Consider the following 27,532-nt stretch of genomic DNA (forward strand, 5'->3'; position numbering starts at 1 on the left):
TACCAAAGGATAAATGTGCTATATTAACGTGAGTACGACGGACAAATGCACTGCAGTAGTAAGCACGTCATAGATACATAGAATATTGTCTCTCTAGTCTGAACATAGATAGAAAATAAGTTATACTTGTTTTTGTTTTCCATCACAGTAGGAGGATAGCATACAAAGTGATTGGTTCAGTGGCCACAAAGCAAGCCAAGGGAGAAACCATAAAGGAGGGCGTAGGGCACGGAGAATGGTGGCGATGTGCCAAGGACGCTGCAGAGTCGCGGGGGCTCCTGCAGGGAACAGGACCTCAGACCTCTCAGGTCAGCCTTCTGAGTTAGCACGAGGTCCCACTTGACGACAGCCGGTGGCTGCATCTGAGCTGGGATGATTCAGGCCCCTGGGTGGGCGGTGGAGCGGGGACGGGCGCAAACAGCATCCAGCAGGCCAGCCCACTCTCCCGCTGGCGCTATTGGACTTCTGTGATTTTAGGAACACGGGCCGCAGAGCCAGACGGCACGGTTTGCTTCTGTGATGTGACAGATGGCCAGACTGATGGCCCACCACATGCTGGCTGGCCCTCCTCCCTCACCAGCCAGCTCTGGGAGGCCGAGGTGCCCTGCGTGCTTGGCCTGTTCTCCAAGGTTCATAGCCCACTAGCGATGCTGGGATCCTGCACATATCACCACAGCAGAAGGAAGGGTCTGAGGTCTTGGCTCTGAATCCTTTCTCTACCACATGTGACCTCTGTGACTTCGGGAAGGTCACCTGAACTCCCCTGAATCTCAAGTTCCTTGTCTGCAAAGTGGGGGGGACTGATGCTTACTTCCTTGGGGGCTGGCAAGGGCCGAGCGGGATGCTGTATGTAAGGTGCCCAACACGGCTGGCTCCTGGCACACAGGAGGGGCTGGATACATGGGAGATGGATCTGAGCTTCCAGACATCAGGGCTGGGTGAGAAAACACCAACCTCACAAAATCTGGGGAATAAAGCCACCTTGACTGGCTTTGGGTTGAGGATTTAGGGCAATTTCTTTACCTTCTTTCCTGCCAATTTTTTCTCCTGTCTCCAGGTCTGGGATTCTTTGAAATGAAGTAGGGGTAGGGTTCAAGGGCAGGTCTGCCGAGGCAGACACAGCCCGAGCCTAGGAAAGCACACAGCTCAAGGTTGTGTCTCTTCACATCTGGGACCAGGTAGAGGATGCTTCTTCCTTCCCCGCCATCCCTCCCGCCAACCCCTGCTCCCCACAGCAGCCCCTAACTCCCATCTCTCAGACCTGGACCATTTTTCCCCACTGGGAAGCCGAAGAGTGGGGGACGGCACTGAAAACAGTGAGCGCCTATTGAGTGAGAAGCATTTTCCATCTGTTCTGAGCCCAGGGAATCTGGAGGTGGATGGGCCACCCGCGGACAGGTGAACTGCCTCTGCGGGTGGTGGGAGATGGGAGGGAAAGAGGGATGGAGACCTGGTCTTGAACCTGGGGCCCTGGGAGCACTCCTGTGCTTCTACCAATGCTGAGAACTTGGAGATGTGTCCAAAGACCAGCCTGGAAGCCTGGGGCTCCCTGTCCCCTCTCATCTGCAGTGTACTTCTCAAGATCTGTGTGTGTACATGTGTGTGTATCTGTGTGTGTGTGTGTGTGTGTGTGTGTGTGTGCGCGCGCGCACGCACACATCTCATTCTCCCCCGTCCCCTCTAACACCTGCCTGCCCTGAACCTCCTCCTCCGTCCATCACTCAGCAACTTTCCTCTTGGATGGAGGCAGCAGGTGGGCGGGCAGCTCGTTGGGCAGCTCGTGCCCCTCCAGCTTGACCTTGATCAGGTGGTTGGCCAGTGCAAACTCCTCGTCATCCAGCATGCCGTCCTTGTCGATGTCAGCCAGCTTCCAGATCTTGCCCAGCACGCTGTTGGGCAGCTTGGAACGCACCATCTCCTTCTTGGCATTGGCCCCTGTGATCTTGCCGTCCACCGGTGACAGGGTGTAGAAGATCTCGTCGTACATGGGCTTGTCCCTGGCCACCACCCACTCGGCGTCATCGATGCCCTCCCCAGCCCCCTCCCCGTAGCCATGCCCGAAGGGGCCGTGCAGGGTGCCCTCGAACGCCCCGCCCTTCACCATCTGCACAGGCCGCTGTGTCTCCTCCTGCCGCACCAGCACCATGAGCTGGGCGATGTCGTGGGCCAACATATCATCCACCACCTCCAGCAGCTTGCTTTTCAGTGGCTGGAATTTGCTAAAGTCCTGGGCCTGCAGCTGGTCCTGGGAAGAGGAAGAGAAAAGAAGGTGAGCGTAGGAGGCAAGGGAAGGAGCTATTTCCCCTTGTTGGGGATGCTGCCTTCTGCTAATGCTGGAATGTTCACAGCCCTGGAAGCTAAGCTGATCGCAAAATAATGAAATATTGAAAGATATGAGAGAGGAGAAGAAAAAAAGGCACATTGGCTCTTGGTGGAAGTTTTCAGGAGAGGACAGTCGCAGGGTCTAGGGAAGAAAAGGAAATGGAACAAATATTGGTTTGATCCATTTCTGGATTCCCTTTAATACGCTGGAAAGCAATTACATTTCTCTTTCAGCTAGTTTTGGCTATTGAAGGATGGTTCCTGAATGCTTTGTCCTCTGAGACCGAGGCGTATGTGTCTCTGTGCTCTAACCACGGTGGTAATACTGGGGAACACTGCAAATGCCTCACTGCGTGATCTCATTCGCTCTTCCGGGGCCTTTCTGAGGGAGGGGAATCACATTCTATCCCCATTAAGGGAAGGAAAGACGGAGGCACAGGCAACTGAAAACAAATCCTAATAGAAGCCAAGGCTCATCTCCAAACCAGTGATTCTTACTCATGCTGCTCATCGGAATTAGCTGGAGAGTTTTCAGATACCTGCGTCTTCCCTGAGGGTTCTGACACAGTAGACACAGGCGGGCAGATTCTGTAAAAGCCTGCCTTCCCGTGACACCCACACCACATGGTGGAAGAAATATGTTCCACTTGGCGCATCTCTGCGATTTTGAGGCGTCTGAGTCGAGAACACCCGGCTGCTCCTTGGCCTTTTCAGTGACAAGGTGAGAGCTTTCTGCTCCGGCCGTTGGCTCTGACCACAACAATCTCAGGACACTGGGCAGAGGCCAGTGCACAGAAATCTCAGGGACAAGCACACCGAGTTCCCGGCAGAAAAATTCAGAAAACACCCACGGCAACATTTTAAGAGCGAGTGTCAGCTTGTGCGTTTCTCACCTCCCCTCTAAGGCAGGGCCAAGCCTAGGAGGCAGGTGGGGGCCGGTGGGGGTGTGCAGGGCAGAAGCAGACTAGCCCAAGGTCCCTGGCATCTCTCTCAGCCTGTCCACGTTGAGGTGTGTTTGGTGGGCTCCCAAAAGGGCAACCTAATATCTTCCAGGGGGTACAGTGGGTGCTCCCATCACCCCACATCGATGGCCCGCCAGGACGGCCATTTACATGGTTGGTTCAGGGCACCGGACAACAGATCCTAACGTGTGACTGGCAAACAGATGAGAAGGTGAAATCTGTATGCGGCAAAAGGATTCCTCACATTAAAAATGGGGTTGTGTGGTCCCTTTCGAATGCTGTCTTCCTAAATGTTTGCTTCTAGAGCACAACATTCTTTTCTAATTTTAATTTTTTTATTTTAGAGAGAGAGAGAGTGCATGCGTGCACATAAGCAGGGGAGAGGGACAGAGGGAGAGACAATCTCAAGCAGGCTCCATGCCCCCAGCATGGAGCCCGATGCAGGGCTCGATCCCACGACCCTGGGATCATGGCCTGAGCCGAAATCAAGAGTCGGACGCTCAACCGACTGAGCCACCCGGGGGGGCCCCCAGATCGTTACATTCTTAATAGAAAGAGAAGCTGAAAGTTGAAGTATTCCAAGCCACAGCTGAGTGACAAACCTGAGTTATGTTAAAGTAATTCTGAAATTAGTAACTGGCTTGTGGTAGGTGGTTCCAGGAATGAATGGATACATGAACGCATGCACTATTTGAATGTCTATTTTTTTCTCTTCCTTTTAGCACATAGGAAACTAAAAATGCCTGTTTGGGACTGTACTGATGTTCTGAACCTCCAGTCTTAAACTGAGAAATGATCAAAAGATCAAAATCAGCAACGAGAGCAAAAACAGTTATTACAACTACATGTGCTGCTATTCTTAAAAAAATTTCCTAATTCTCAGAAACCTTTTATTTATTTTTTTAATGTTTATTTATTTCTGAGACAGAGACAGAGCATGAATGGGGAAGGGGCAGAGAGAGAGGGGGACACAGAATCCGAAGCAGGCTCCAGGCTCTGAGCTGTCAGCATAGAGCCTGACTTGGGGCTCGAACTCACAGACCACGAGATGATGACCTGAGCCAAAGTCAGAAGCTCAACCGACTGAGCCACCCAGGCGCCCCAGAGAAAGCTTTTATTTTTAAATAATTACAGAACCATGAGATGCTGCAAAAATTGTACAGAGAAGTAGGTCCCCATGTTCACCACTCAGCTTCCCTCAGTGGTGACATCTTACCTAACTCGAGGCTGCGTTTTAAGAGCCAGGCCCTGGGCTAAGCACCTTGCAAATGTTATCTCACTGATGATGCTCATAGTGTACATCTAAGGTGGGTGCATCGGAGCCTGAGGTTACAGATGAAGAGTCAGAGGCTCAGAGAGGATCCAGTTAGCATTGGTGTGGTGGCTTCTCGCTTGGACTGTGGGGATATTCTGGCTTTTCTACCAGCAGCCTGTGTGAACAGCGCACTCAGAAAACTGCCAGCCATTAATTACACAGGTCAATTAGCTTTGTAGACCTCAGTTGGCTCCTCTGTAAAAGGAGGAAGAGAATGCCTCCCTCAGAGGACCGCTTTGGGGACTAACGTGAGAAACCAGGTGTGATGGTGCTAGGCCAAGATAGGAACCCACGGTGTACCCCAAAGAGCGCAGGCTTCAGTGCAGACTTCTGCTTCTTCATGGCTTGTGTCCCAAACTGCTCCCAAGTGGGAGCTCAGAAGTAAACTTAGGCACTTGAGGGCCTGGAGACCCTGTGTCAGGTGACATTCCATATCACGTGGCATGGCAGGGATTCCAAGCTTGTGGTGGCCGTGACTGGGGGAGGTCTAAACTGGAAGTATCGGGTCCCAAGCATCATGATACCCCAGCCTCCCTGGGAGCAGTGGGGCTCTGTGTTCTCCCCAGACCCAGGTAGGACACCTGCTGGGCCAGCGGTGGTCCAGCACAGAGGGCAGACCTGGGGCCATCCCTTGCCTTCTGATTCTGGGCAATCGGACTGTCCCTTGTCCTGGAGCCCCAGACCCCTAGTTACCTGCATCCTTTTCAGGTTGGGAAAGTCCCCAGGTGAGATCTGGTGCTCGCGCTCGATCCGGCCGTAAATCTCAGCTAGGTTGTTCACCAGCTCCTTCTTCTTATTATCCTTTCCGAATACCGACGGCATCTCCTTCTTCAGGGAGCTGATGATGTAGGCATGAACCTGAGAACCAGGAGAAGAGAGCAATCTTCCGATCAAGACCCTTGATCCATTTCTTCCCTCCCGGGTGGCTCTGGCCCCCTCTCTTCCCATAAATCCCTCCTCCTGCTGCTACCTCTGCAATAATTTCTATCTCACCCCCTTGCTCTCTCATCGCTTGCAGCCCTGAGCTGTTTTCCTAGATCACATGGGAAAGGTGAGACTATGGGGGGAGGTTAAGGTCAAGGCAGTTATAGGGATGGTAATACTGGTGATGATGCTGAGGACGAGGAAGCCAGCAAGAGCTAACGTTTCCTGAGCACCTCTGACGATGCCAGGCACTGTGATGGGGGCTGTTACATTCCTTGTCTTACTTCACCCTCCCACCCCTTCATTTTACAGACGTGGAAAGAGGGACAGGGAGACTAAGGACCTTGCCAGGTTGGGATCACATTTCATAAACTCCAATCTGGCCACCTGATGCCAGGGCCTGTGACCAGAACCACCACACTATCCTGCCCCCAGCTACTGGGGGGGCTCAGCTGGTGCCCATGATGCAGGAGCTAGAGGACACCGACCACCCCCCTGGCCCGCCCCAGCAGGCGATAGCTCAGGGTTGCAGGCGGCAGCCCCTGACCGACCCACCCCGAACCTCCGGGGGACTGCCTCACCTTGGCCAGCCTGGCTCTCTTGATGAGGTCGTTGAGCTTGCGCAGGGCAGCATTTCGCGGCAGACTCTGAATATCTCGGAACAGGTCCTGCTCCTCTGCCTCGAAGAGCTTCCGGTTGTCGGGGATGAGAAGGGGGTGGGACCAGAAAGAGCCGATGTAGACCCGGATCACCTCTGGGGTGTTCACAATCTTCCCCAGGGACCACATGAGGGCCCCGTACACCCGCATCAGCTGCTGCGTCTCGATCTGGTCCGCCTTGTTCAGCACCACGCGCATCTTATCCTCGTGGTTCTTGAGGGCCTTGATGACCTCTGAGAACTCGTCAGAGATGTCCAGCTTGTGGGCGTCAAAGAGGAGGATGATGCGGTCCACCCTCTCGGCGAACCACTCGAGGACGGCCGCGAAGTCGTACCCTGCGGCAGAGGGGCGGTCAGGAGGGGGGGCCTCCGTGGCACAGGGAGGGGCCTGGGGACAGGAGGCCAGGCGCCGGACACAGAGTCTAGGAAGTCACACCTGGGTTCCAGCCCCACCCCCCCACCTCCACGTGTCCACTCTTTGGCCTTGAACATGTTAGTGTTCCTGAGTGTTCTCTCACCCATAGATGGATATACTAATAGCACCTAACTAATGGAATTATAAGGACTAAATACACTCCGAGCCCAGCACATAATTATTAGTAACATCATTATTCCCATTTAGTCTTCTCGTTCAGGCAAAGAGGGTCTTTCCATTCAGCGACAGGGCTCAAGAAAGTGCTTCGGGGGCGAGCTCTGCCCAGCAACCAGGCAGGGGCGTGGTCAGTGCCACGGAGATACGGGGGCACAGTGACTCAGCCAAGACCACCTTGCTGGTAGGCAGCCGCTGGGGCACGGAACCCAGCTCTGCAACCCCAAGTTCAGCACTTGCTCCGGCGGGCAAGACGTTCACGTCATGGCCCCATTTCACCCCCGCAGCATCCTTTGAGATACGCAGGATGAGGAGACTCACCCCGGCTTTTCAGAGGAGGAAACTGAGGTTCAGAGATGAGGTGACAGTCAAACGGCCCCTAAACAGTGGGGCCCGGGCTGGACCGCACCACCTGGGCCCTGGGCTCCCCGCACATGCGGAGGGCAGCTGTCTTGCACGTGGCCACCTCCCTGCCTCTCTACCCTTTCTCCTTCCCTCCCCAGGGCCCAGGCCCACCCAGTAGCTCCCACAAAGTCCAGGAGGCCTGTGCATTCCTGCTCCAGGCGAGCCTGCAGCCTGCACCCACTCTCCTGCTCTCTGGAGCCCGGAACCGGCAAGCCTGCCCCCCTTGGTGGCTGGGGAGGGCAGCAGAGATCATTCCCAACTGTGGCTGTGGCGTGCAGGCCTCGGGCAGGGCAGCCCAGAGAGCATGCTGCAGCTCCTTGTAAACAAATCCTAGAGCGGCCACTCCCAGTCGGCTGGGCAGCTAGAGCCCAGCACTTAGTCAACAAGGAAGCAGAGGCTCAGAGAGTGCTCAAGGCCGTGTGGCAGGAGGGATGGAACCAGGGTCATGTCTTCCCACCCCAAATCAGGCCCTCTGGTCACCCCTCCATGGACTCAGGAAAGCAAAGGCTGACCAGCCCCCACTTCGGGGTGGGGAGGGACAGTAGTAGCTCAGTGTGGCCAGAAGATGACGGCCCCCTGCCCATTCCCGTCAGCCCAGTGTTCTCGAGGTAGGATGTGCTCCGAAGGGGTTGCCTGAGAAGCACTGGCCTGGCAAGCTTACTTCTAGTTTCTGTTCAGCCATTAAGGTGCTGTCTGTTCTTGGGCAAAGAGCCTTCCGTCGCTGGTCCCTGGTCTCTCTGCCTGTCAAAGCAGGGAGCTGGACAGGAAGACCTCTGAGCTTCCCTTCTCCCTGCTTCTAAGACCAGAGGGGTGAGGGTGGAGAGCAGGATGGATGAAGGGGAGACACGAGGAAGTCCTTGCCAGACAGGGAGAAAGGAGGCTGGGGGCCTCTGTCTTAAACACCTTGGGGGGCCTGTGTGAAATCTGCTCTTGCCTGAGGACAGGCTTCTGGAAACCTTTTCTGGGATTTCATAAGCACAGAGGCTTCCTATTCATCTTCCCACTTTTGCAAATTCTGCATGCTGTGACGAGTGCTATCAAACTGCAAAGTCCGTAATGCCAGGCGCTTTCTCCTGAGGTTTGGCCACGAGGACCCGAGGACCAGGTGATGAGGGCGTAGGCTTCCTCAGAAGCTCAGCCTCCTGCTCCCAGCTATTCAGAGCCTAGCAGCCTCCAGGACAGGTAATTGTCTCTGGGATTGGGGGTGGGGGGCGGACAGGGCTTAGGCACATCCAGGAATGGGAGCATCTGAAAGGCACAGATGAACCCATTAAGCAAAAGGCAGGGGACTAGCTCTCTCATTTATCTTCCGTGTGACCTTAGCAAATCTGAACCTCAGTTTTCTCAGCTGTCAAATGGGGATGATAACACTTAACCAATGAGGGGTCAGTGAAAGAGCCACGGCAATAGGATTCAAGAGCACAGGGAGGGCCCGGATCAGTCTGGAGGCTCTGCTCTAATGTCTGGGGTGATAGGTCCCCTTCCCTGGCTGGTCTTGGGAATGGCTCTGAGACCCCCAGCAGGGACTCGTGAGCACCTGCAGCAGCTCAAGGGCTTATAAGACACGAACTAGGAGGTGGAGGGAGATTTAAGCCCCGAGAGACTGAGCAGCAAAGCTGGTCTTCCCGGAAACCCTGGGATTATGTGCAGCAAGTCTGGCTCCAGGAGATCTGGTCTGCAGGCATCAGGCCCAGAGACTGCGCAGCCTGCAGCGACCTGGGGCTCTCCCCACAACCCTCCAGGCTCCAGAGGACTGGAAAGAAGGCATTTCTAAGTAATGCCAGGCAGGAGGAAATCAATGAGACAAACACAATAAGCAAGGCAACTCCTTAATCACCCACCGGCTTCCCGCATATTCTGAAGAGCAACGCAGGGAAGCTGACAGGCAGCACATTTCTTTGTATTTTCAACCACACCGTCTCATTTGATCCTAACTGTCCACATGTCAGGAGCTACACAGGGCACACACATCTTACAGGAAGGGGAGGGGACAGAGAGGTTAGGGGCTGGCCCAGCTCACACAGGCAGGTTGTGGCGAACTCGGGACTAGACCCCAGACCCTTGACTCGGGTCCACATTCTCTTCCTATGCATAGCCATGTGTGAGGCTGGAGCTCAGAGGTCTGAGCCCTCAAACCAGGCACTTGTGGGCGCATAAAAGGTCCTATCCTGCCTCCCAAAATCCCTTTTGGGATTTAAAGACATTTTAGCAGAAGAGAAATAAAAGGGCATCAATTTTCAAAAGGTGGGAAGAGTTCAGATGCCAATGGGGAACAAACACTACACTACATGCCTCCGAGAAGTAACCTTGGAAGTGGCCTGAGAGACTCATCACAGGCCTCCGATGACCATAAGGCTGCCGGCAAGCCCTTGTGACATGCCTCAGGACTCTGCTGCTCTGCCCTGGCTCGTGTTGCCCACACAGGAGCATAGATACAGCATGGAGTCTGGGGCCCCACTCCAGTGAGGGTCCAGGGACAGGCCAGGGACGTGAGGCTGCCAGGACCAGCCTGGACCCTCCAAGGTGCCCCCGGGGGGGACTGGAGATGAGAGCCGGCCCCATTCTACTCCCCAAGCTCTTCCTGGGCAGGTGATGATAAACCACTCAAAAGCCACTAGACTGGGTCTAAGGAGACCAGCCTGCGTTGCAGCTTTATAGCCTGGGCTTTTCCCTGCTGTGGCCCTGCTGAGCTCACCCGTAAAGGAAGGGATCCACGGGGAGGCATATGAGCCCCAGGCCCAAGGGGGTGTTTTCTAGGGTGGGGCCTGTGGGGATTCGAGCTGACAAGTAGCCAGGAAATGAGGGTCCCAAGTGTGAGGACACTCAGGCTTCCGGACCCCCTCCCACTTCTGCTGCATTTTGCTTCTTCCCAGTAATGAGCCTGGGGCTGGGCACATCCTGTCACTTCCAGGAACTGCCTCCTCTGCTGCCCATCCCAGGTCATCTTCATCCAGAGACAAGTGCTGGCCCAGGACCTCCTGAGCTCAGATTCCCGGACGTCCCCTGCTTCCTCTCTCCTCCTCAGACACCCACCCGAGGCCTGGGCGCAGGGGCCATACCCTGAACAAGGGCCATGCTTCTTCCAGCTCTGGCCCAAGGCTGGGTGCTCCCTCCCGTGAAGCCTGAGGCCTGGGGAGCCCTTGGGAGCAGCTCACTTTCCAGAATGGGGCACCCTGGGGCCACCGGGCGAGAGGCGGCTCTGTGCAGATTTGATAATGGTGCCGCTTTTGGCTGGTGAGACACAGCACTGTGCCTGGCATGAAGCTCAGTGAATGGAGTGTGGGCTGGATTGTAGGCTCTACGCGCCTCTCAGCCGTGTGAGCTTGTACAGGGCACGACCCACGGGGCCATGTCCTGTCCTGAGCTGGCTGGAGAAAGGACAGAAACACCAGATCTGTGGTATGGCCAAAGCCAGAGCTCTGAGGGCCCCAGGCAAGAAGCCGCACACAGAACATTTGGTTCTGTGCACACACGGGTGTGTGTGTGTGTGTGTGTGTGTGTGTGTGTGTGTGTGTGTCTGTGTCTGGGGGGGGATAGTGTATATGGAGGGAGTGGTGGGTGCGTGTAGACGTGGGGGTGTATATGTGTGTAGGTATAAACCAGAACTGCCAGGTTCTATGGCGGAGAAAGGATGAGAGAGGTTCTGCATACTGGAAACTTTCCTGACACCTGAGGGTATCTGATGCCCTTTCATTCCTGGTCTCCTTGGAGCACTGAGGGCAGCACTGCCCGGGCTGGCGATACAGTGCCAGTGCCCAGCTCCCAGCTCTGGTTTTTATCACAGGCTGCAGGGAAGGCAGAGGACTGACTGGCTTGTGTAGCCATTCGTGGGCCATCACTTCTAGAGGTCAGTGTGGGGTGGGAGGGGACAGGAAGGCAGGTAAGGAAACCAAGCACCCAATTTGCTGAGGGCAGCCACTGAGGTCCAAAGATGAAAGCAGGCAGGAAAATACAAGAACAGGGAACGAATGGAATGGGACAGGAGCTGAGGAAGGCAGGAGTCCCTAGAAGTAGGCTGCCATATACAGCTGCACAGGCTGTGCACTGCATTCATAAGGGAGGCCATTCATACAGATTACTCATTACTGTATAACCCTGTAATACTCATTACTGTATAACCCTGGCTGGCAGATAAAGGGGAGAGAAGGGAGCTCACTGTTATCCAGGCCCAGAGCTGATGTCTGGGTTTCCATTACCATCTGTAGGCCTCACAAGGTCCTATGATAGGTATCATTATCCCTTGTTACAGAAGTGGACACAGGCTCAGGGGAAAAAATGTGGCCTGTTGAGACCCATACTGGTTCTAAAAACTGGGGCTTTGACCTCCCAGTCCAGTGCCCTTGGAAATCCCAGAGGCTGAAGTCCTCCCCGGGCCTACCTGCCAGGCTGCACTGCCTTACAGGTCTATGTGCCACCTCCCCGCTCCCCAGCCCCCAGGTAGTTCAGATTGAAAAGTCATGGCTCTCCTGAGCCTTCCTTAAGGACACCCAGGCGGCTAGTGTGAAACAGTAAGTCCCCTTTAGGCCTAAACTCAGGATGGGCCCAGATGAAACTGGGGCAGGGCGGGGGAAGGGGGGGGGTGCTGGTAAGGAGGGAGGGGAGTATTTAGGGAAACAAATAGAAGCCACACGGAGAGCCACCAGAGCCTCCCCTCCACAAGCGTTGGACCCAAGCACCGCAGTGCTCACGAAGGTCCAGAGGAGAGGGTAGGTGAGCCTGTCTTCCCAGGGCCGTGGGCTCTGTGTCTCCAAACCAGCTCCGCCTCAGCCCCAGCACCACCCGGAGCCCAGGCTCCCCCATTGACGTCCCACTGATTACATGGCATGTTCACACAAGGCCCCTCCTTTCTTCTTCGCCCCTCGTCCCAGGTGTCACCTCCTCAGTGAAATGGGAGGGAGACGCAGGGCATTTTTGCTGGGGCCTCTACCTACCCCTGCTCCCACCTACTCCTGACTGAGGTCCTGACAGCAGGCTCTGTCTTTCCTGCAGGACAGACCGGGGTCCAGAGGCCCTGGAGGCGGGCTGCTGACCTGAGGGCCTCTCCCGCCATCTTCCCTGTCTACCCTCTGTCAGGCTGGCTGTACCCACCCACACGGACATGGGGGACACCCCCCCACCAACGCCCAGGGCTGAGCTGGGTCCTGCCACCCCAGAGAGCGACCTGCTCCCCGCAGAGAGGAAGCCAGGCCAGCTGGCAGGAATGCTCAGGGCGGCCCAGCTCCAAAACTATGGGCCTGTACCCAGGCCAGCATCAGTGGCACTTGGGCCCCCTTAGGACAGACCTGGGGGCACTGGCTTGTTGCCGGTGAGGCAGTGGGCTCTCCTCCTGGGGGGCCCGGGGCTAAGCGGGTGCCAGCACCTGCAGGCCATGCCCTTGGAGGAGGGGGTTTCTGGACCCCACCATGGCGGCACAGACATGCTGCAGGACAGACCTTGGCGGGCTGCAGAGCACAGGGGCCAAGGCACATGCAGGAGGGAAGCAGACAGTCACCTAAGGCCACTGCCCAGAGAACCTCTCTGCCAGTCCCAAGACTTTCCTTCCCGGAGGCTGACTTCTGAGTGCGGACTTGGCTCCAGCCCAGCTCCTGGCTCCAGTACTGGGGTGGGAGTGACTTGGCATGGCTCGCCAGAGACACAGCCCAGAAAGGGCAGGGGGGCTACCCAGGGCACACAGCAGGAGGTGGTGGGAGAGGCTGGGGTGGGGCGCCAGGGGCAGACTTTTAGTTTTATACAGCATCGTCTAGCATTTTAGAGCTAGAAAAAAAACAGTGATGATGATGATGATGATGATGTTTATTCATGTTTACTGGGCACTTGCTACGTGCCGGGCAGAGGGTTTTTTGTACCTATGTTATTTCTTTTAATCCTCGAACAAGCCTATAAGTAGAGAGAACAATTTCCCCCTATCTTACAGAGGCGTAACTGGAGAACCCTGCCCGAGCTCATGCAGCTAGGACACGGCAAGGCAGGCTCGGCACCCTGGCCATCGGGCACCGAGGTTCCATCCGCTAACTGCCAGCCTGGGGACCTCCCTTAGTGAGCAGTTACCCCATATCTGTCTGGAGTTTTCAAAGTGCTGTTACATACCAGCTCCCCACTCTTAGGCCCAGAGCACGCTCGCCTCCCCAAGTCACTGGATGAAGTTCTCTGCAGGCATATGCCTTCCCTGCAGATCTCCCCAGGCCAGGGACCACAGGACCTTCAGAAGCAAACCAGGTCTGGCCCGGGGGTAGTGCCTCTTGGGGAACGAATCAACCCGATGAGGTAAATAAGGCAGATAATTGCTGTGTCCTTTTACAGAGGAGGAGATGGAGGCCGGCTGTCGCCTGAGCCACAGTGGACCCAAACTGTCCCCTGGCCCCTGCCTAGGACTGTCCCCACAGCACACCAGGTGGTGCCAGCTCATCAAGGTAGGGCAGGGTCCTGGGGGGTCTAGCTCATATATATATGTATATATATATTTAATGTTTATTCATTTTTGAGAGAGAGAGAGCGTGCACACAGGGAGGGACAGAGAGAGGGAGACCCAGAACCTGAAGCAGGTTCAAGGCTCTGAACTGTCAGCACAGAGCCCGATGCGGGGCTTGAACCCACGAACTGTGAGATCACGTCCTAAGCCGAAGTCGGACGCTTAACCGACTGAGCCACCCAGGCGCCCCGGGGTCTAGCTCATAGCACGGAAGCAAGAGAACATACCGGAAAGGACACAGCACAGAGCCAGAGTCCATCCTCGCAGGTGCGTCGCTTACCTCGGCTGATCCTCTGTTTCTCCCCGGAGAGGATCCCTGGGGTGTCGATGACGCTGATGCTCTCCAGCACCGGGTTGGGCAGCTGGGCACACACAAACCTGCGTGGGGCGAAAGCAAACCCGCGCTGTCCTCTCACCGGCTCCCGCACACCCTCACACGTGCAGACGCACGCCAGCCTTCCCAGCCCTGGGGTGCGGACGTCCAGAAGCCTGGCTGCCTTCTGACGCCGACCCCCAGGCTCCAATCCAGACTCACCCTTAGCACCAGGCCCGGGACCTGCACTTTGAGGAAGCTCCCTGGCTGATCCTGAGGCAGCATGGTCCTGAATTTGTGCAGCCCTGCTATCAGGGACACTAGGATGTCCAAACCTCAGTCTCTGCCCCCACGGCGCACAGTCTGGTGGGGAGAGGAGGCACGTGCGTGGGCCACCACAATATGAGGTGGGATAGGACCAGCACGTCGAGGGGGGTCAGGTAAAGGGCTCGGGAAATCCAAGGTGGAGAGATGGCTTCCAGGGACGGCTTCTTGGAGGACGCGGCTCGGGAGCTGGCCTTGATGAAGGAGTCCCACCACCCAGGAACATTTATTTGGGCTTCCAAATGCACCTCTATCGAGATAGTAGTCAAGCCTTGTGAAAGGAAATATTCCTAGGGCTACATCCTGAAGTCTCAGAACACCAACCGGTAAACCTAACGTAGGCCCTCCTTCAAGGCCCCTCTCTTACACGCCGTTTTTGGCGGAAGCCAAAAAGGGGTCTTACTATCTCAGGAGGTTCAGCGGGCCTCTGCTGCCCAGCGAGATGGCAGAGAGGCAGGGTAGGTGAGGAGGCTGGGACACGCGGACGGGGGCATTAAGGAGGGCTTCACAAAGGAGGCCAGAGTGGCCAGAGTGGGGCCGAACAGGGAGGCAGGGTTCACATCACGGGGGCCTTGAGAGGTCTGGGTTTTATACTGAGGGCAACAGAAAAACCCATTCATACTGAGCAACATTTTACGCAACAGAGTGACTCAGTCAGATACGACGGTTGTCAGCAAATCCGGTTCAGTTCGTCAGATCTGTATGGAGTGCTTGCTACATGCTGGGTGCTGGGCTAGATGATGGGCTGGAAGAGAAAATGGCACGGCCCCTGCCCTACTGAAGCCCATGGCTCCTCGGGCTCTATGGCACACCCAAGTATCCTACAAGAAACCCCACATTTTGCTGAAGCTGGCCTGAGCCGGGTTTCTGTCACTTGGTGACCAGGTAGCCATGTGCATGGGGCTGGTTGGGGGAGAGGGCTGTGACTGAACCTTCACCCAAGCTGAGCTCCTGGAGTGAGAAGGGCAGGGGGCTGAGGGCCCCACTGAGGGGGATACTGGGTCACAGGAGCCAGAGAGAAAGGGGACAGAGCCGACAGGGAGGCCGCAGGAGGGCCAGGGAGCTGAGAGGGAACAGTGGCTGAGAGAGACCCATACCAAAGAGAGGCGGGGTGAGGTAATGGTGGGAAGTGTCCACTGTTCACCATCACTGAGAGGTCATGGTGACCTTCACATGGGCAGCTGTGATGGGGGAAGCCATGCTCCCCAGGTGGTGGGGGAAAGGAGGAAATGAGGAGGTCTAGTCAAGAAACTTGAAGGTGGTAGGGTCTGCTCCAGGGCTGTCAAGAGGAGATATTTCTACATGGGAGAGGGGGGAGAGGGTGGTGTTGTTGGAAAGAGGGAATCCCTGATGGCACGGTCCCTGAGGAGCTGGCCCGGAAGCACCTGTGGGGGGGAGAGGAGGTAGATGTGGAGTGGAAGAGAGGACGCAGCTCTCTGCAGACCAGTGGAAGGGGACGGGGACAGAGGCAGGGGAACACTCCATGGATCCTGGCTTCCACTTTCTCTAGAAGAGGAGGCAAGGCCATCTGCTGAGGGAGAAGGAGGTTACGGGGGTTGGAGCATGTTTGGAACACGACCCCTGGGCAGCACTGAGATGGGAGCCAGACGTCTGTGGTGCAGCCTCCCTGGGTGTGGCTGCGGGGAACTGGAGGTGCCTGGAAAGGGGCTTCCTTCTCCCCTCATGTCCTTCCAATGGACATGGCTGGCAGATCCCCCTCCAACATCAGTCTAAACACCCGTCCTTTCAGCTCCTGAGATGCTCCGGGAGGAAGGCGCAAACCTCACAGTGCTCGGTCTTCTGCTCCTAGGGCTCCTGCAGCGAGCCATATTCTTCCATTCTTCTCTGCTCACTGGGGTTTCCCCCCCGGTTTTCTCCTGCCTGAGATGTCCTTTTCTCCCACCCAGACCCTGGAAAGGGCCATTTCACTCATCATTGACCAACCCATGTCAAATGCCAACTTTCCCTCAGAGGCCGCGTCAGTCCTCTTGCCTGGGAGAAGCATATTACTCTTAGCCTATTTTACAGACGGGAAAGGCGAGGCATAGAGAAATTAGATAATTTGTCTAAGATCCATGGTGGCGTTTTGAGAGGATTTGGGCCCAGATTATGTGATGTCAAAGCCCATCATCTCCGCCTTTACTCTAAATACCTCCTATTAAAGAAAGTAGTTCAAATTGTTTAAGTACAATGCACATGCGAAACTGTGGCGTGGCTCTATGTGACAAGCGTGATTGGGGGGCAGCCTGCATTCTGGTTACGTAGAATAATAACGGGAATGTTGGGCCAGCCTGCCAAGCATTCCCTACAGCTTTTGCCACTCACATTGACACAATACCCCTGGTGACTGCAGTCCCAGGGGAGGGGAGGTGACCTGTCCAAGGTCTCTCAGTGAGTTTCGTAAAGAGGCAGTGCTCAAACTCAGGACTTCCACCATCAGCCCACGGTTCCTTCCACCCAGTAAGAACAACGTCCAGGAATAGAGAGGAACCTTCCTCTACCTCCTTCCAGTTGGATGCAAACCCCTCCCCTAGTACAGTTGACCCTGGAACAATGAGGGTGTTAGGCGGTCATTTCCCCCACCCTGCTCGGTGGAAAATTCACATAAAAATGGACCCATGCAGTTCAAACCTGTGTGGTCAAGGGTCAGCTATATAGACAAAAGCTGGGAACTACCCAGAATAGCCCTCTCCACTTTCATTGGAGGGAGGCTTAGATTAGGGGGGAGGTGATCTAACTCCGGTACCCTTCCCTGCTCCATGATCAGGAATTAGCCCTATATCCCTAATCCGTGGTGACCGACCCAGTTACACTCCCAGCAAGAAAGGAACAACCAAGCGATGCTGGGTATGGAAAAGGCACCGAGCCTACCAAACCCTTCCTCTTCTTTCCCATACTCCAGGAAGAAAAAGAGAGAACACCCAGGACACGTGCTCCCTGAGCACTCACCTGTTCAAGAAGGCATTGCCAAAAGCGTTCAGCTTCCTGAAAGGTTTCTTAGGGTCCACCACCAGGGCGTTCCCAGGGATGATCCCCTCCACCTGTCCGTGCATCACGGCAATGAAGGAGTCAGTGGTCGGCTCAGGCCCAATCCGCATGCCTGGGAAATCCTGTTCCAGTAGGTACCTGGCAGAAAGATGCACGGTCGTAAGGCAGGGACTCTGTTCAAGCTGCACGTCTGCCACAGGCAGGTGAGGACGTGAGTCATGGCAGAGGGGCAGATGGACCGCGACAACATTCCGCGGTAGGGACGCGTTTTCACGGACGGAGAATCCAAAGACCTCTCGTGGAGGAAGTGGGATTTTAGCTGCATTTAAAATATCTAATCTGTCCCCCTGGTCTTTACCTGTTATCCTCTCGGAATCAGTAGTTGGAGGGCAACGAGATGCAAGATTTGGCTCAGAAACAAGGTGTGGGTTGACACGGATTCCTGCAGGGGGCGCAGTGGATTTTACAGGTGGAGGCAGCCAGCTAAGATACCGGCAGTGAGGCTAGGTAGGAAAGAGACCATCCACAGACCGTGCAGGCTTTCCGTAGGCCCATATGCCAGCCATTTAATATGAGACATAAAGACAGCTCCTACATCACCAGTGTGAAGGGACACTGGGCCAGGCCCATCTCCGTGCCGTCTACGAGCGCTGGTCCCACTGTCTAGCGTCACTATGAGGCTGTGGCCTCTGCGTACATCTCTTTGCTCTTCTTCAGGCCTAAGCAGTGAGAGCCCAAGGCCACTGCCCCTCTCCACAGCCCCTTTTAGAAGTCAAGAGCAAAGGCACACGGCGAGCCAGAGAATGAAGAGAAGGAACACGGAGGCCTCCTGGGCCAGTGGTCCTCAGCCCCGGTGGTGCGTTTGAGCTACTGTGTAGCTGTAGCCAGTGGTGCCCAGGCCCCAGCCCGGAGGTCCTGTCCGCCCTGGCTCAGGGGTGGGGCCCGGGGCCACCGGACTGTTCTAGGAACTCCCTTGAGGATTCTAACGTGCAGCCCGGGGGGACATCCTGCTCTAGACCAACCTTCCCATTTCACTGATAAAACCACTGATACCGGCACTCAATAGCATTTCCACCTGCCAGATACTGCGCTCATCACTTGGAGGACGTCATCTTCGACAGGCTTCACGGCGGCCCTATGGGCAGGTACTGAGGAAGCCGAAGCTTCGTAGGGTTATGTGGCTTTCTCCAAGTTAAACAGCCAGTAGTACAGCTGGAATCCAACCCCCTATCAGTCTAACACCAAATCCTTTGCTCTCCGGCCGTCTTCTGCCCTGACAGCAAGCTGATCAAGGCCCCACAGTTTGGGGCAGAGCTGGGACCGGATGCCACGACTCCAGGGCCTGAGCTCTCTGCCCAACTTACATCTCCCCAGAACGGGCCTGGGGCATGGGTCCAGCTCTGCCCAGCAGGCTGGTAGCCGAGGATTTCCTCTGGCTCGTCGACATCCTCCTTGTGCCTTCGGGAAGTGTTCTGAGCTACTCTGAGTTTACTCTGAGGCACAGGGAGGTTCGAGCCGGGTTGCTACGGGCTCCCTCCCCAAGGAGCCAGCAATGAGCTGCTGCCCAGGAGGCCACCCCCGCCCGCTCTGGAGGGTTTTCCGCCACCTTGGGAAGCCTCTCATCTCCCTCCCAATAATCCAGGTGTGAAGGCAGGATTCCCTCCCGTCAGAGGACCATTTTGAAAGCTGGCTCCTGGGTTGTGCTAACAAGAAATGACAGCAGCTGCACACTTGGACAGTGCATCTGGCTTTCTCAAACACACCTTCTTCGGGGCCTCAGAGGAGAGGTAGGGCATCTCAGCAGCCCGGGGCCAGCGACCCAGTCTCTCTAACCGTGAGGGACATGCCCTTCAGAAGGTACTTGCCCTCTGCGAACCTCATTACCTTGCTCCGTAACCTGAGAGATTATAGTTCTGGTTTATGAAGCACTTGCCATATGCTACGAGATGTTCTAGACTTTCCGTGCCTTATCCCACTTCATCTTCCCATCTCTGATGTGAGCACCATCGTCCTTACCATCAAATAGGCCTAATAAGAAAACCCACCTCATAGTGTTGCATTAGATACAGACGCTAAGCACTTAAACAAGCACCTGGCACCAAGATTACCACTCATTGTAAAAAGGAGGAGACACGGTCACACAATGTGCCCCCGGATATGCAGTCAGTAAACAGCAGAGCTGGGATTTGAACCTGGCACGTGGGCTTAAGAATTCATGCTCCTAACCACTACATTCACTGTCTCCATTCCTGCCTAAGGTCCCTCGACCAGGAAGTGCAAAAGGGCTGAACCCCCTAGGGGACCAGAAGGAGGCGTGTAACAAGAGGACCCCAAGGGGGAATGATCTGGCAGGAGGCTGGCCAGGGGCCAGGCTTCGGTGCTCACAAACCCAGGAACATACTCTTCTCCTGAACACCCACCACTGGGGTTCACCACCCAGTCTCCATGAGTGGGATGTGGCACACAGAAGTGGCTGCTATCAGGCACCAGAGCAGGGTCAGGGCCACTGCCTCTACAAGGCCATTCTTGGAACCTGAAGCTGCTTCATGAGAGTCAAGGCTGTGCCCGGGAAACCCCACCCACTCTTGCCTGTGCTGGGAAGGGGGCACCTGTGTGGGCCTGGGTCCCGCAGGGAGTATGGCAAGTGTGAATTCTGAGGCTGGAGGAGGGTGCCAGATGTCACCAAAGGCCTCAGAGACAGCTGAAATAGAGACGGACGGAAAGAAACATTTCTGAGGCAGCCTCAAGAATGCCCAGCCTGAAGAGGGCCAAATGCAGTGACGAAGTATCTTCCTGACACAGGCACCTCAGATTCCAGCCCTGAGAGAGACGTGGTGTACCAGCAGATGAACAAAGGGTGACGCTTCCCAGCACCACAGAGGCCACTTTCCAGGATGTTCCAGAGCCGCAGCCTCAGGCAGCCAAGTGAGGGCCTGGAGGCTGGGCCCGCTGTCCTGGCGTCTCGGCTAAACCCACATGACCTCCAATTTGCTGACCACACACGGGTCTGGAGAAACACAGAATCCCACGAAGCCACCAGCAAGTCCAGGGACACAGTCGGGCAAGGCAGAGAACCCAGGGCTTGGTAAATTCTCAGGGACATCTGCGTATGGCTTGCAGCAGCGAGCACCCCCTGAACAAAGCCATCACTGTGTCCAGAAAGGAAAACCTATTGAGAGAGCTCATCACTGCTTCTCTATGGGGAGTGATACAGATCGCCTCTGTTGCCAGGCAAAAAACGTTCCCACAGTAGTGTAAGAAAAGAAAAGTGAATTCAAGCCTGGGTGGGAATGGCTGAGATGGGGACACACAAGAATCAAGAGGGCCAGGCAGGCGGGGTACCCGCTGTGGGGTAGGTGTTGTTCTGGGACCTTTACCCAAATGACTCCACTTAATTGGTCCCAGACGCACCATGGGATGGCAGCATTATTTCAGTTCCACAGTTGAGCAAATTGAGATAGAGGTTGCTCAACTTTGGGGCCAAAGAACACTACTGAGAGGCCCTAAGAGCTGAAAAGATTTGGGTAGCCCTCCTCCCCCCCAGCCATCCCATGCAAAATGAATAAATACTAAACCACAATATAGGTGTAAGGAAGTCCCAGGAAATTCTGATTTTTCCCAGGAGGATGAGTTTTCTTCATGTTTTTTTTAAAGCAAATTATTTTCTAACACTTTCCTCATTTGTTTGTGTCCCGCTTGGCTGGCAATCTAAGTATGTGGCCTGCTTTACTGGTGACCTAAGCCCCCAGGGTAAAGGCGTGGGGCCAAGAATCTTAACCCGGTCTGCCTCTGGAGTATCCATGTCTGCAACAGCGGGGGCCAGACCTCAGGCTGCAGCTCTTACTTTACAGATCTTTAGACTCGAAAGGCACATGTCACTTTCTGCTCTGTGTTCTAGGTATCTGTGTTGTACATCTGTATCTTTGGTCTCAGTCTCGGGGTCTGAGCTTTTGAACGGGGTCAAAACAGTAATACTTGCCCTGTTGGGTAATACTGGCCTCAGGAGGTTTTAGGGACACCGGAAAGCACCCCATAATCACAAAGTGAGGTAGTGGATGGTTGACCCTCGATGGCCGTGTTGAGGGCTGAGTCAGCTCTGTGCTCCACGGAGCAGCCACCCCTGTCCCCGCCACACGGCAGCCTCTGCCATGGGACAAAGCAGCCCCAGCACAGAGGAGACTCGTGGCTGGGCTTTTGAGCCTCCCATTAGCCTCCCCTTGCCTCTGTCCACCCTGCCACAGGCTGACCCACCCAGTCCAAGACTAACCCAGCACTGCCCACAGGATCCCCTTGCCACCCCTCCTCCAGCCCTTGGAGGTAGAGGCAAGATCCTTGCTTCCCCCCCCGCCCGCTCCTGAGGGCCGGTCTCTAGGCCTCTGCTTATAGAATCAGCTTGAAATGGAGAGCAAATGAGAAAGCCCTAAGCACAATGCTTGAAACATAACTGGCACTATATTGGTTCTTTCCCTTCCTAACTGGAGAGTAGTACTATGAGGTGTTTGCTGCTATTCACATGTTAGAGGTGAGGAGACTGAGGTTTGGACAGGTTAGGCCTTCCTGACAAGGCCTCTTAGCTAGGACTGTTGGAGCCTGGATTCTGCTGAGCCGGACTCTGCTCTTTCCATGGCCTCACTCCATTGTCAATGGGAATGGATGGAGGTTTCTCCAGAGGTCCCCTCCTGCCGGTGAAAGCTTCTCTTGATGACCTCCAGACACCTGACTTTCAAGGCAGATCTTAAGCCAGACCTGAGGCAGGTGGCCTAGGGCGGTCTACTCCCTTGAGTAACACTCAGGCCTTATAAGAGGTGGGCAGATTTCCACTCTGCCCCACTGAGGGACCAGCAGACCAGAGCCCTGATGGGAAAAGATGTCCCCTGACCTCAGCGGGAGGATAGGAGTGAGGTGTGGCAGGCACTGTGGCTGGCAGGATAGACCTTGCAGAGGTCACTGGGTCTACGTGGAATGGTGGCCCCTGTCTTTAGTCGTTTGGCTTTCTGGAGGATCATCTTTCTCGTGGTGGTGATGCTATAAAGCTGGGGATGAGGCCTGGGCAGGGGGGATGCCAGGGCTGTGAGGAGAGATGGTGCAACACAGCCAGATGCTGAGTCACCTTTGTGGAAGGATGCAGAGAGTCCCCTGAAGAAGTGGGGGAGTCCAAAGCGCCCACTGAGTAGCCCCCCACCTCACCCCTGCAGCCCCACCACGCGCTCATACTTCAGAGTCTGAGTCTCGTTGTAGAAGGGCCGCGGGATCCGCACGACCAGCCCAGACCTCCCTGTGCAGACCCAGGCAGCTTAGCTCTGCCAGCCTCAGGCCCCACGCTTGATCCCACAGTCCTCTCCTTCAGCTCCGCGGCTGCCCAGCCAGGCCTCCCTTCTAGCCCACCAGAGCACCGGGGTCTTCCTCAGCCCCCGGGGCGGCCCCAGATGCAGCTCCGGGACTGGGGGGGCCAAGTGTGCAAGGGAGCAAGGGTTGGAGGCTGCCAGGGCCAGTCAGAGGAAGAGCGAAGGGAGGGGATCAGCAGAAGCAGGAGGAAGGCTGCCAGAGCCAGAGGGACACAGGGCTACTGTATCGAAAGAGGCAGCCTGTGTGGAGGGAGCAGCCGCTAGGCCAATTGATTGTTTATTTGGTGAGTCGGGGTTGCCGGGCCTTAGGCCAGGGAAGTTATTTCAGGCAGAGAGCATAGCACATTAATTAGTTATTAGAAGAATGTCCTTTTCTGCACGTTCTTCCTGAGATGAGAAATAGACCCAGTGGCAAGTACATATAAATGAAAGTGGATGGACACTCAGGAGGCAAAAGGCCAAGGGCCAGGGAATGAAGAGGCAGGTCTGTTTCCGAGGGAAACGTCCCTCACAGGTTCAGGCCTGGCCGGAGCCTGTGAATCACGGTGGTTCAGGCAAGAAGCATGGGGAGCGAGCACCGCCTTAGCTACTCCAAGTGGAGCCTTCTTTGCTCTGGGGAAGGGGTGTGGTCTCACCTTACCCTCTTGGAAGGCAACTCAGAAATAGGATTCTTAACACCAAAATTAAACATAAAAAAATTAAAAACAAAGCAAAACTGCACAACCCTTGGCCTAGTGATTTCACTTCTGGGACCCCCTGAGAAAACAGCGCAACGTGTGGAAAAATATTACGTGTAGAGCGAGTCGACAATAGCAAAAAATTAGAGACAACCTAAAACATGCAAAAGGAGCGGACAGGCTAATGAATAATTTGCATATACATATAGTGAAATATCATGCGGCTCTTAAAAATATTGCTTACAAAGACTTTTGAATTTCCATAAAAAATGCTCCTTCTCCAAGTGAAATAAATTAGCATATAGAATTACATTATGGCATGAGCTCAACGGTGTTATAAAATAGCTAAAAATACTAGAAGGATAGATATATACATATGATATTTAAAATGGTCTCTCCCGAGTCATGGGATTATGGGTGATTTTTTTTTTCTCCTTCCTCAAATTTATTCTTGTCTCCATTTTCCAATGGGGGAAAAATAGCTGTTCAGTGGATTTAATGAAAAGGAAGGAAAAGATATAATTTGGTTTTGGAGGGATTCCCTATGCTGTAAGCCTTGCTACTCTGCTGGTGGGCTCGCCCTCAAGGCGGGTGGCTTTGACTGCAGGAGCTAAATTCATTTACTACAGGACCCAGGAGGGAGAACTTTTGTACTGGGGGGATAAGAAAGCGAGGGAACTGCCTCCCCCCACCCCCCTCCGGCCTTCCTGTCTCTCTTAGATAAGGAATAATCCTTGGGCAACTCGACTCTGCCCCTCTCTTAGGCCCAGTTAACAGCCAGCATGACTCAGGCAAAGCCAGGGGAGTGTCTCAGTCAAGAGGCACTTAAACCTGTCCGCTGCTTCAGGATCCTGCCCCCAGGGACACTCGCCTTTTCCCCCTCGCTCTTCCCTCCCACTCCGTGAACCTCTACTGGGAGCCTCCCATAGCTGAGACCCCAGGCAAGGCCTCAGGGAGCGAAGGCACAATAGCAAGTTCTGGTGCTACCGAAGGAGAAGCTCTAGATAATAATAACGTACTAAGAGTTATAACCGAGGCGTGTCCAGAGGGCCAAGGAAGGCTGTGCAAGGGCAGGAGTCATCTGTAAATGGGAGGACGCGGGCTACAAAGGAAAGGAAACCTTTGTACAGAACCTAGGTAGCTCTGGAGTGCCTTTGGCAGCAACTAAGGGAAATGGATCAGATCAGGGTTCTTGCTCTGAGATTACATGTAAATTTGTGTATGTGCATTTTTCTACAGACAGGGCCAAAGCTTTTGTCAGAATTTCAAAGGATCTCCTGACCTTTTAAAAAGTTGAGAAAGCAATGGATTAGATTCATTGCTAAGAGCCCTCGGGCTCTAACAATGTCAGCTACCCAAAAGCCAGTAGCAGCCCACCCCCTACCTCTCGTACTTCTTTAGAAATCACTCAGCCCCTCAAAGCCACGGAGCCCAAGGCTGTCCACCCTACAAAGAAAGGCAAGCCCGATCTGGTGTTCTGTTCCGACAGGACATGTTAGCACGGGGCAAGCCCTGCTCCCAGGCTTGTGTATAAGCTTCGTTGTTAGGGAAAATTGGTAGCTACAAAATTAGGAAGCTGACTGTTAACTTTTCTGCTCTCCTTGCCAAGCAAAGCACAGTGCTTTGCATGTTGCAGGTGGCCCAACTATAGTAAGATTTGATTTGAATAGAAATAGGACCCCTGCTTTGAAACCTGCAGGAGATGAGCACCGCTGATTTGCGGAGGCCACTGCACCCACTGCCTCGCTAGAGGGCTCTGACTCAACACAGAGGGCCAAGGAGCACCTGCAGCAGTTTGGCAATGGCTGTAAATGAGGCCAAAGAAAACCTCCTGGCCTTGAGAATTGTGTGGACTGAGGACTGGGGAGGAGCCTGTCCTGTAAAAGATGGGGAAGACTGTCATTACTCCGGTGGGCAATGCACAGAGTTCTCTGAATGCAGGGTGGACAAGCTGACTCCCCGAGGATCCCTCCGGCCCTAGGATTCTGTAACTCAAGGGAATAGATGACTCACCATCAAAGCCACAGGCATTTAGCCAAGCGTGTCCTCCCATGCATCTAGGACCAGCCTCCCAGGTGGGCCTCCTACCCAGTTAACACAGCATGGGACCGTCACTAAGCCCTCTCTGCCCCGTCATTTCACCTGCCTCACCTGCTGAGTCAAGGGGCTGGCTGAGACGATCACCGGTGTCCCTTCCACCTCTAAAAGACTTTGATGTTATTACTAAGCCATTATGATTAAACAAGGGAAAAGAAAAAGGCATTCTGCTTCTGACACTGCTTCTGTCCAGTCTCTGAGAGACAGATGTAGGTCTACTCAGAGAAGGAAACTGGTAAAAAGGACAAGTGGCACTACCCAGCAAGGGCTCCGGAGTCCCCAGCCCACCTCATCAGTGGCAACTACAAAGCCCCCAGGGGAGTGGCTGAGCCCTCTAAAAGGCAAGGGAGGTGGTCCTCGCCACCAAGGACATGTCCCTAAAAAGTGAGGATGTGAGACTCCCCCACCAGCAAAAGGTGCTCTTGTGACTAGGAGCTTTCTCACTTGTGCCTCCTGGACCTCAGGTTCATCATCCATAAAATGGGGAGAATAGGGATGACTCTGAACTTCTAACACATCAAACAGACCTCTTGAGCCAAGGGCAGGGAGGCACTCGGTAGGGGAAGGGGCGGGGGCAGCAATGAAATCGTGGGGGTAAAGCTTTGGACACACAAACACCAGAATTTCTTCAGCGCCCTCACAACATAAGGCTTCCGGCTTTTCCCCAGGCAGGAGGGGTCACCGGGAGGACCTAGGCGCGGGGCGGCTCACCTGATGAAGGTGGTCTTCCCAGTGGAGTACTGGCCCACCAGCAGGACCATGGGCTTGTTGTCGAAATCAGCATCCTCCAGGGCGGGCGAGTGAAACTCGTGGAAGCGGTAATGCTCTTCCAGGGGCAGCAGCTTGGTCTTGTAGAGTTTCTTGAGCCCTTCGCTCACCGTCTGGAAGACCTCGGGGTCCTTCCTCCGGCGGTCGTCGGAACCCAGCCAGCTGAACATCGCGGCCGCCGCTCGCCCCCCGCGCTCAGCCCCGCGTCGGGCGCCCTCGGCTCCTGGGAGAAGGGGCCCCGCAGGACCCACCAGCCGCTGCGAGCCGCGCTGCCGTGTCACCCGAGCGCGGGGCTCGGCCGCACCATGGCCGGGAGCGCGGCGCGGGGGTCCCCGGGGCGACGGGAGCGCGCCCTGCCCAAGCTCCTGGGGCCCAGCCCAGCTCCCGCTTCAAGCGGAGACCCAGGAGCGGGGGTGGGGTGGGGGGGGGGTGGAGAAGAAATTATCTGCGCCGGGCAGAAGGGCTGCGATCTCGGAAATGAAAGTCAAACCTGCAATTAAACTGCAAGATGCCGGGGTGCGATGCCAGTTTCCCGATCTCCCCCCCACACCGCTTGCCGACCTCCCCTGCCCGGGCCCTGGTGCAGCGAGAGGATGCTTCGGCTCGGCTCCTGCGCGGCCGGCCGGCCCAGGGGAGGAGGAGGAAGCGCTGGCCCGCCCGGGGACAGCTCAGCATCCGCAGCCGCAGCCCGCAGCCCCAGGCGCCGGTTTAAATGCCAGCCGTGCAGGAAGCGGGCTCGCGGAGGAAGTCCCCGAGTACTGGCAAGGCCAGCCCGGCCCGTCGGCCTCGGTGCGGAGAAGCTGAGCAGGGCGCCGCCATGTGTGTGGGCAGGCGCTCCGCTGGGGACCGGCGACCGCAGCCTGGGAAGGGAGGGATGCGGAGTTCTGTGGGAACGCTCTGGCATTTCAGTCCGGGCCTCTGGAGGTTTGATTTGGGAACAGCGCCCTCTCCGGGACAGCTGCGAAGACAGAGCTGGCCCGCTCCAGCGTCTCCCAGCTTTTAAACAGCCCTTGCTTTAGTTGCAAGAAGCCGATTCCTTAGAAGACCGTCAGGTACTCTAGTATTTGGGAACATTTTCCTTGGGGCATGGAAACAAAAGAGGCCAATATCAGGTTACACAAAAATGACCAGAACTGCCACTACCCAAACTTTTTGCTGGATCTAGGGTGAAGTCAAAACCATTCCCATTTGGGGCGCCTGGGTGGCGCAGTCGGTTAAGCGTCCGACTTCAGCCAGGTCACGATCTCGCGGTCCGGGAGCTCGAGCCCCGCGTCAGGCTCTGGGCTGATGGCTCAGAGCCTGGAGCCTGTTTCCGATTCTGTGGCTCCCTCTCTCTCTGCCCCTCCCCCGTTCATGCTCTGTCTCTCTCTGTCCCA

At 55.4% G+C, this 27,532-nt stretch overlaps 1 protein-coding gene across 1 annotated transcript; it reads right to left on the minus strand.

Moving 5' to 3' along the window:
* On the minus strand, nucleotides 1–27,058 carry EHD3 (EH domain containing 3). The gene is made up of 6 exons (XM_045447248.1): nucleotides 26,100–27,058; nucleotides 17,231–17,407; nucleotides 13,925–14,022; nucleotides 6,105–6,517; nucleotides 5,293–5,457; nucleotides 1–2,245 (listed from the first exon to the last, which is right to left on the minus strand). The coding sequence occupies exons 1-6, from the start codon at nucleotides 26,324–26,326 to the stop codon at nucleotides 1,718–1,720; spliced, it is 1,608 nt and encodes a 535-aa protein (XP_045303204.1). The 5' UTR covers nucleotides 26,327–27,058; the 3' UTR covers nucleotides 1–1,717.
* Nucleotides 27,059–27,532: the final 474 nt, after the last annotated feature.

This window comes from Leopardus geoffroyi, chromosome A3 (assembly GCF_018350155.1).
Source record: "Leopardus geoffroyi isolate Oge1 chromosome A3, O.geoffroyi_Oge1_pat1.0, whole genome shotgun sequence".
Classification (NCBI taxonomy): domain Eukaryota; kingdom Metazoa; phylum Chordata; class Mammalia; order Carnivora; family Felidae; genus Leopardus; species Leopardus geoffroyi.